We start from the raw sequence: 9604 nt of genomic DNA on the forward strand, positions 1-9604 counted from the left end.
GGTATTGAGGTCTATAAAAGTTTAGTCTATTTATATCTTATTAATTTTTACAAAATGATATTTTTTATAATTTATTAAAGTTAAATTGATTTAAAAAAAAAATAATTAATGAATTAAAATTGTGATTCATCGTCAAGTAATATTTAATGCATCGAAAAAATATCTTGAATTGATTTTTTCGGCTAAATTTTGATGCCAATTACCATCTATTCACCACCTATTCACCACCTATTTACCACCTATTTAATAGCATTTTACAACTTCGTAAAGATATGTTATAGTCAATTTCACAAGATCGTTTGGTACCACATCGTCACATGTTGGATAATAGATCGTTGTGATTTGATGGCGATTTCTTAACTGCATGGTAACAAATCACGGGTTTCTGCAAAGTAATTATGGGTTTCACTACTCTTTCATTATAAAAGAAAATATAAAATATCATTTTTTATTTTTTTTATTTTTTATATTTATTGATCTCATTTATAAAAAATGATAATGATGCATTGCAGTAAATATTCAAAAAAAGAAACATGGCATTACGTTTTTACCAAGAAAAAAAGATAAGAATAAGCAAAAATTATAGAAATCAAAAATGAATAAAAAATTTTTTTAAGATTAATTTCAATCAATTGATCGAGATTTTTTTTTATTTTTTATCAAAAAAAATATGGATTGAGAAAATTGGCTCAAAAATCCAGGGTATTGACGCTTTCATAGTACAATAATTAAATATGTGGAGTACGCAAGTGTACTTAGTAGCAGCTTCAACCCAAAAATCGAAAGAACGAATTTAAAGAATAAAAAACGCGTTTGAAAATTTTAATAAACTCAGTATTATTAACAATTATAGACTATTATCCAAAGTCTCATTTATAATAATACCCTGCGAAACACGCTCGGAAGGCTCGATTTACTCATTAAAAATAGCGTTATTGACACTATACCCGTGTTCTTCAAAGTAAAGACTTTTATGAAATAATTGTTTGGAAGAGGCTCAGTCTTAAATTGCAAACCGGAAGGGACATTTTATTTTGGAAATTTCAACTTTTTCATTGTTATTTGAAAAAATCTGTCACGCGAAAGATCATTCTCAAAATAAAGACCATGAATCTATCCTTGCTAAACTAAAAGTAATTAAGTATATTACTATTTTGGAGAAGGGATTAGTAATAGGCTTATGGAAATATTGTTGGATATACCTGACGAGCATTCTGATATTAAAAAATTTACAGTTATCTAAACTTTTTAGCGTTCTAGAATAGCATTGATAAACAATTTTTTTGCAAATGATTTGTTCATTTTGTTTGTCACCTTCATTCTGCCTTGTTCTCTTGCTGCGCCTGCCGCAGCCTTAAGGTCAGAATTTTGTAGAAACACTATATTAATTTAGGGGTATATACTAATACAGTAATACTTTGACATGTTCTCAAAAAACTAGGAAAAGTTGGTAATAAATGTTGCTTAAAAGCATGTTTCTGAAATATTTTTGAATAAAAAATTGGTTACTTCAAAAAAAACTTATATTCAAATTCTTCTCGTGAATAAAATATAGTATCGTTGGAAGTACAATGTTACCTCTGATATATTTGTATAATTTGGCAGAGTGCCAAGTAAAAATAAGCAAATAAAAATAGCATCGTTGGAAATAGAAACGGAACAGAAAAATCACAAAATCGTCGTTTACGACCTACCGCAAACATAAAAAAGACAACATCATACGGCGGGCGAGCCGCGTTCACGCTACATGTTCAGGCTTGTTTATTCCAACCCGTATAACGATTTTAGAAGGCTTTTAGATGATAGATCTATGTGGATTTATTTCACCAGTTCAAATTATTTGCATAATATTCCATGGTTAAAAAGGTTTGATTTTTCTTTGTTAATTTTTCTTTAATTTTTACTTTAATATTTAATTTTTGTTCCCCTTTGATGCCGACTAGAATAGCAACACCGTTACTAGTAGTTAGTCTTTTTTTTCGAAGGGTAGGTCCAGATAGGAAATGAGCACAATTCGTCAAGTTTGATTAGAGCTTTGGTTTATAATTTATATAATTTGACCGCTGTGACTACCTTTCTTAAGTAATAATAATATCGTTGGAAAAAAATTTCCGATCCTCATATTATTAGAGAATACTGCTTTTAAACATAAAGAAAATAAGATATTCATATTTTAAAATATTTATTTTCATGCTTAATAACATACTAAATTGTTAGTTATTATGTAATTTTTATTAAATTGGAACAATCTTATAGAAAACATTTGTTTATGCATAACGTAATTAACGTATCCTATTCATTTCGTCTTCAAGTTTCCAAAAGGCAGTTAAACCTATGCTCTAAATCTTTTACAAAATATAAAAAAATGAATAAACCAGTTAATATATTAGTCGGTAGTAAAATAAATATAAAAATAATAATTTCAAACTACTTTTAATACTTTTTATTTGAAATTAAAAAAAAAAGAAAGGAAATAAATTGATACGTAATTATTGCTTTTTAAGCATAACATGGGTTGATGCGCTACAAAAAAATTACGTAGTTAGAAAAAGTGAGGTGATACTGGAGAGGATTATATATATCTATTATTGTAGAAAGAGATTTATATTGAATACGTGTATACACATCAAATTTCACTACAGCGCCTGTCTTAGGCGGATTGGTAATTACTGGGGTTTTCAAGTTTTCAACATCAATAAAAATTTTCTATACAGTTTGTGATGTGGATTTTTCGGTATATTTTCCAGATATTACGTAAATATTTCCAGACAAAATTTTATTGTGGTTTTTTTTTGGTTTTTGGTTTTTGTCCGGAAAATATCCTGGAAATTTTATTAATTCAATAATTACGACAAAGTTAAGGATAATGTGAGCTTGGTAAAATAGTTAAAAGTAAAAAGCCTTTTTTTGAAATTTTCCAAAATTGCCAAAATAACAAATTTCTTTGGCTAAATAGTATATAATTTGACTACAAAATTCTTAGCAAAATCTTAGGCCCAGTGCAGGAATTGAACCCGCGTTTCCACGATTCAAACAATGAAAAGATGTGGCGTTCTAACCAACTAAACTAACCGGGCACTTTAATGCATTTTTACTTAAGTTTTAAACTAAATATTATTAAATTACCAAACTGATATGCATTTAAACTAAAACTATACCTAAAAAGCCAAGTAAAAACTTATGATAACATTTTAAAGTATTAATATAAATTTATTGGAATGCCAAACACCAATTGAATTTGAGCATTGACATTATGACAAAAAAATACAATAGTAGAACAACAAATTGTCAATCAAAAATTAAAAATTCAACCTTCCTAAATACTTCCTAAATTAAAAATACTGAAGATTCTACCTGTTATATAATTTTTTGAGATAAAAATTGTGTAGAATTTTCTTCATTTATGAGAAAAAATTTTAATGTTGTATTTGCTTAGCTAACTAATTATTTGTAACTTATTATTTTCTTTACGTCTTTAATTGATTGTGTCAGACCGTCTTTCATCACTTCACCAGTTTCCTTTACTCCTTGATTATCAGTTACTTTAAACGCCTTTTTACTTAACGTTTTGAATATGAAAAACTCTCACGCACGCACTAGTCCCATTTGCTGCGGCCTTACGTCACGTACGATAATAGGGTAATCACATTTGTACAATGTAAATATTACCTATATATTACGTCATTTTACTTTACTAATCCGAACTTTAAGTTCATAATTGGAAATATTTGACACAATTTTTCACCAAACAATGGCACTCAATCACTAAATATTTCAGCCGTTTACGTCGACTCCGTCAACTCCTCAGAGAATATTACGGAGTATTTTATCACATGTTGCTAAGATCCGACGTAAACAAAACAGCTGCGGTAATGTTCAAATAACACCCTGCGCAAATTTTACTAAAGATCGTGCGAATCGTCAAGATAGACACATTTTAGTAATCGACTGAAGATCAAGTACATTCAAAAATAACGACTAACAAACTTAAGAAAATTTATGACCCAAATAAAAGTTTAAAATATTACAGTAGCCTAGAATTTGATTTAAGTTTACGGCTTAGCTCTAATATTAGAGATCAAACATAAACAAACTTGTTAATTTATTACTAAGAAAAGATGGAATAGTCTAGTTATTTATTACAACAAATTTCTATATGAATTCTTAATGTTTCAAAGTGATATTATTATATATAATAAATAATAAATAATCATAATCATCATGTACCAAACATGTATACCTGTAGATATAAGAAATTATATACAAAATCTAGGCGACGAAATCGTCGTTGCATATTGCAAGAATTAAAATAACTTCCTCGATATGTAGCATTTGCGCTCTTAAAAGATGAAATAGAAAACTTTACTCCAAGATAGGTGTTCATAGTAGATAAGACAAACGCTAGTTCCAATCTCAGCGTTTTACCAGGTATATCACCTCAATCATCAATTGAACCAACACAAACAATCTTATTAAAGGGAGAATTCGAGTTATATAAAAAAACGAAAATTTTTGATTAAAAAAAAATTAAATATTCCCTTCACATCACCTTTACGCAGAAAACGAAAATCATTTAACCCGAGACAAACACTCTCCGTCGTCCGTCTGTTTTATATACGAACGATATGGTGGGAACTGGGAAGTTCGGAACGCCTTATGTCAACGGGTCAACAACACACTCATAGGAATTCCGCAGTATTACGCGTAAAAGCTACTAGAAGCAAAATGATATCATTTCTCCTAGTATTGGATGTTAAATGTACACTTTCATTAGGAATGGGCCGAACAAACCTTTCAGGTGATGTGAAAAAATGAGGTGAACGAGTAAAGACTCGTTCAGAGAAGTAAAACATTTTCCAAGTTTGCTTGTCATTTAAAAACACGTGCGTCCGCGTTCGAACTTGTGTAGAAGAGTCAGCTTGATCTTTCGATCCTTTGCGTTTATGTTTATAGTACGCAAGGATATAAGGTTATTGATGAATTATTGTTGAAGTGGTCAGAATCGACTTCCCCGGCTCTGTTTGAGTACCGAGGTAGGCCCTCTTATAGAGTTTTAATATAATTTGGCGAGGTCCTGCTATCATTCCTCATAATTTAGAATAGACACTCGGATACAAGTTAAAGTTTACTTTTATCTTTTGTAATCTGTATGTATTCTCTTATTTGTACGCTTAAAAATAAACTTAAATACAGTTATTCCAGAATTTTCTATAATTAAGTAATTAAAATTAGTATAAAGAATGCTAATTTTATTTGAGTTTAAAAAATAAATAGATGGATAATCACTGTTTTCCTTACTTGAAACGATAAGCTGTTGGTCGTACTCATTCACAACCGATCAGATGTAATACCATTTTGATTTTAATTATTGATGAACTAACAAACTATCTTTTTTTTTCTCTTTATAAATAACAGATAAATTACAAATTGAATTACACAACTTGGTAAAGTATGTTTTCTCATTGTTTCATACTAACTCAATAATTGATTTATTCATCATCGTGATACCAAGTATGTTATATAGTATGTCATATGTTATATGACATTTCATTATTTTCTTTTTTTCTTTTACCATAAATTCATATAATTTATAGTAAAAAAATAACGTCCAATAATTAATAATGCCGCAATATACGGATGATATCAATTTCTAATAATGATAGAGATAGATATTGTGAATTATAAAAGTAAAATTTTTCCCCAGATCAAAAAAATTTTAAAATTTTTTATAATGAATTTGAAGAAAATATGATTGGATTTATTGTTATTTTTATTTTTTACACACCAGAAGATGCTATTTACAATCTATTAATTTTGTACGAAACATCATTTTCTTTTGAATTGACCATAAGAATCTGCTGATGAAGATAATGAAATAAATCCATGTCATTATAAAAGATGCTCAGCCGGTCTTTCGGTCTTATTCAGTCCCTGAATGGTCTTTTAAAGAAAAATCTCTAATTCTTGTACCGCAGCGGGATTGATACTGGCCTTTATAAAGCTAGCAGAGACCAAATTAGCTAAAGATCGAGAAAAATTATATTTATAGAATGATTAAGTTGTTATTTATGATCGTGTTACGAAACTACTCCGCTTTAGAATGGTGATTTCGGCCCATTATGGGACTTGGTAAATTATGACGTTAACCGTGTGGCATATTTTTAAGAAGAATTTCCATTAACTGCAATTTAAGTTTATGGTACTCGCTATATTTTAATTTAATTTAATTTTATAGAATATTTGTTTAATCAAATAATTTTGATTCTGTATTCCATTTAAAACACGGATATTTCTTAAAATAAAATAAATGATATTTATTATAATTAAGTAAAAATCAATATAATATACTTTAGAAATAATACATATAATACAACGAATATTAACTAGTTTTAATACGTTTTCCTACTGAAAAAAAAAATTAAATATTAATATAAACAAAAAGAAAAAATAAACAACAACAAGTATATTTACCACTATTATCATATGTATCAAGGTTTAATTCTTCATTGTTTCGTTTTCTTAGTGAGGGTGAAGAATTTTGAATTGTTAAATTTTGCGATGATAAACTAAATTGCAAATTAATATAAATTTAATTAGTACACAGAGTATCACCTAATAAATATAATTGTAAATACCTTTCAATGTCTATATCAAGATCTTTTTCTTTCGAAATATAATTATAATTATAATCTAAAGAAAATAACATGCATTTTAAAGATTATTGTACATAATATTTTAATTGCAATTAAATTTTTTACAGTAGTACCTTGATTATTACCAAATGAAATTGTTGATGATGAATTTGTGGATAAACATTTAGAAATTAAAGCACTTAATGGCCTACTTGTATAAATGGCTTTTGAGTGATATTTTTCAGCAAATTCAGGACCAATCTTCTTTGATTTTATCAGTTTATTTCTTTTTTCTTCAGCTTGAACAAATTCTTTTTTAAAAAACCAACTACAAAGAGTTACATGAATTTCTTTTATTGGTGGTCTTTTTTTTGGATCAGGATCCCAACAACTTTTCATTAGATTAGCATAACATTCTGGTGTATCTTCTGTAATTTTGGGACGTTCTCCATCAAGAATTTTATAAATAAGATGAATATCATGTTCAACATTAGCAAAAGGTTTACAACCTGTTGTAAGTTTTCACATAATCATACCAAAACTATAAATATCAGCTTCTTTAGAAAATGTAGACCCTTTAAATATTTCTGGTGCAATATAAGGTATAACTCCATATATTTCATTATTTGATGATTCATTATTTACAGATTGTGATAATCCCAGATCCCCAATTTTCCATTCAAATATATCTAATAATATATTCCCGCTATGGAAATCTCGATGTATAAATTCATTATTATGAATATATTCAAGCCTAAATAAAAAAAGTTAATAACTTAAATTTTGAAAATATAGTGAATACATTAAAAATATAAGTACCCTTCCGAAATATTCCTTAAAATATTTAGTTTAGAATGTACTAGCATTATATTATAACTATTCCACTTAATATTTGTAAAATTCTTTTGTAAATACTTATGTAGATTTCCTTCTGACGCATATTCCATAACTAATATATAATCTTCTAATTCAGGATCTTTTGTAAAGCCATAAGTATTAATTATATATTGATAAGTAAAACATTGTTGATTTGATCTTAACTATAAAATTATAAGATTTAATAATCAGAGATTAAAGACCAATTATTTAGATAATAAAAATCACTCACGCAAGTTTTAAAATATTCACCTCATTTAAGAAATATTTATTATTATTTTTAGAATTTTCAAATCTTTTTAAAATGACAGTTTTATTATTTAACCTTAACCAAGTTGCTTTATATATAATACCATATCCTCCTTTTGTCATTTCTTTTATATCTTTAAATTGAGAATATGGTATCCACCTTACTGGTTTTACTCTACCTTTTTCTTTAAAAATATAATATAATAGAGTTAATGGTAAATTGAGAATATGATATCCAACTAACTGGTTTTACTCTACCTTTTGTTTTAAAAATATAATTTAATAGAGTTAGTGGTTCAAAATATTCATCAATGGTTTTTGCAAAGTCTAAACTTAAGTCCTCATATATATTATCATTAAAAAGGAAATCAGCAAGATCTCTATCTACGACGTTGTCTATAATAAGTGATATTCTTTTACATTTTTTACAATGAGTTTGACCTGTAAGTCCAAAAATAATGTTTGTTGTTAAGCAATATCTGCATCCAGTATAAAATATAAGACAAGATGTACAATATTTTTGGCAATCTGATGTAAATGTTAACTCTAAACTACACATGTTGCAACTAGGAGTATTATGCTACCATGGTAAGTAAAGAATTAAAATTTGCTTTTTAACCAAGGTTGATTTTACAAATTCAAAAGAAATTAGATAACAATCTGAGCATATTCTTAATTTCCTTGCAGTACGTTCATTTAATAACTTTCCACATAATTTACAATGCTTTACACTTTCTATCACCTTAATGTATATGTTGGAATAATCGATATCAACAGGAAAATATCCTTCTATTTGTTTAAAATATAAAATTCTCAAACAATTTCTACAGCATTCTTGAATACATTGTGGTACTTTTGTCTTACTTGTCTCATGCTTAATACATCCCAAGTCCATTGTGTAATATATATCCAAGTATATACAGTATTATTATCAGCAGTAATATCATTAATATAAGGCGATAAACATTTTTTGCAATATTTTTGATCATAACAAAGAGTCTTAATATTAGTGCCTCGACCCGTATCCGGATCAATCCGGATTGATCCGGATTTTTTTTTTTCGGATATCCGGATTTTCACGGTTTTCATCCGGATTATAAACCGGATGAAAAATATCCGGTTTGACCCGGAATCCGGATGAAATTTTTATTATTTTTTTTTTATTGATAATAATTTTGCTGATCCATAAAGATCTATATCTAAATGATATTATGGCTAATTATTTTTGCGCCTAATACCAATTTTTTTATTAAAATTTATTAAATTTATATTTGTTATATTAAACTTTTTAATACAGTAAGTTTAAGAAGATTTTTCAATTATAATTTATTTATTGAAGTTTGTATCAGATTTGTTTATTTAAATTTATACATTAACAAATAACAAATAATTTTAGATTTTACATTCAAACGTTCAAAAGAAAAAAAACTTTATATTATTTTTGTTACAACAAAATAATAATTATTGTTTTAAATGAAAAATTGTTCAATATTATAAATTTATATAATTATAACAACTTTTTTAAAAAATTAAAACTAGTGTTATATAATTTGATTCAAATGATTCTTTAATTTTTGAAAGAAGAAACAAATCCTTAAAAAATTACCTTACTAACCCAACACATCTATTTATAGTAATCTTTAGCTGTATATAAAAATATCTTGTTTAAAAGAAATTGTTTTAAATAAAAGTATTTAATGAAATTGGAATTATGTAAATTTCGTGGTCTTGGATAATTTTGGCCAAATTTGTTAATTCTGGCCGAAATTAACATCACGTGACACCAGAAAAATAGTTTAGCCACCGGGCAAAAAATTTTTTATCGGCTGGCATGAAAATTTAATGTT

At 27.1% G+C, this 9604-nt stretch overlaps 1 protein-coding gene across 1 annotated transcript; it reads right to left on the minus strand.

The window, feature by feature from the left end:
- Nucleotides 1–6379: 6379 nt before the first annotated feature.
- Nucleotides 6380–8652, minus strand: OCT59_003749 (uncharacterized protein; the record flags this gene model as incomplete). Its single annotated transcript, XM_066147851.1, has 8 exons — nt 6380–6405; nt 6472–6566; nt 6636–6690; nt 6767–7023; nt 7452–7672; nt 7761–7942; nt 8016–8337; nt 8500–8652. The coding sequence occupies 8 exons, from the start codon at nt 8650–8652 to the stop codon at nt 6380–6382; spliced, it is 1311 nt and encodes a 436-aa protein (XP_065996512.1).
- Between the last annotated feature and the right edge of the window lie 952 nt (nt 8653–9604).

The sequence above is a fragment of the Rhizophagus irregularis genome, chromosome 12 (assembly GCF_026210795.1).
Source record: "Rhizophagus irregularis chromosome 12, complete sequence".
Taxonomy (NCBI): Eukaryota; Fungi; Glomeromycota; class Glomeromycetes; order Glomerales; family Glomeraceae; genus Rhizophagus; species Rhizophagus irregularis.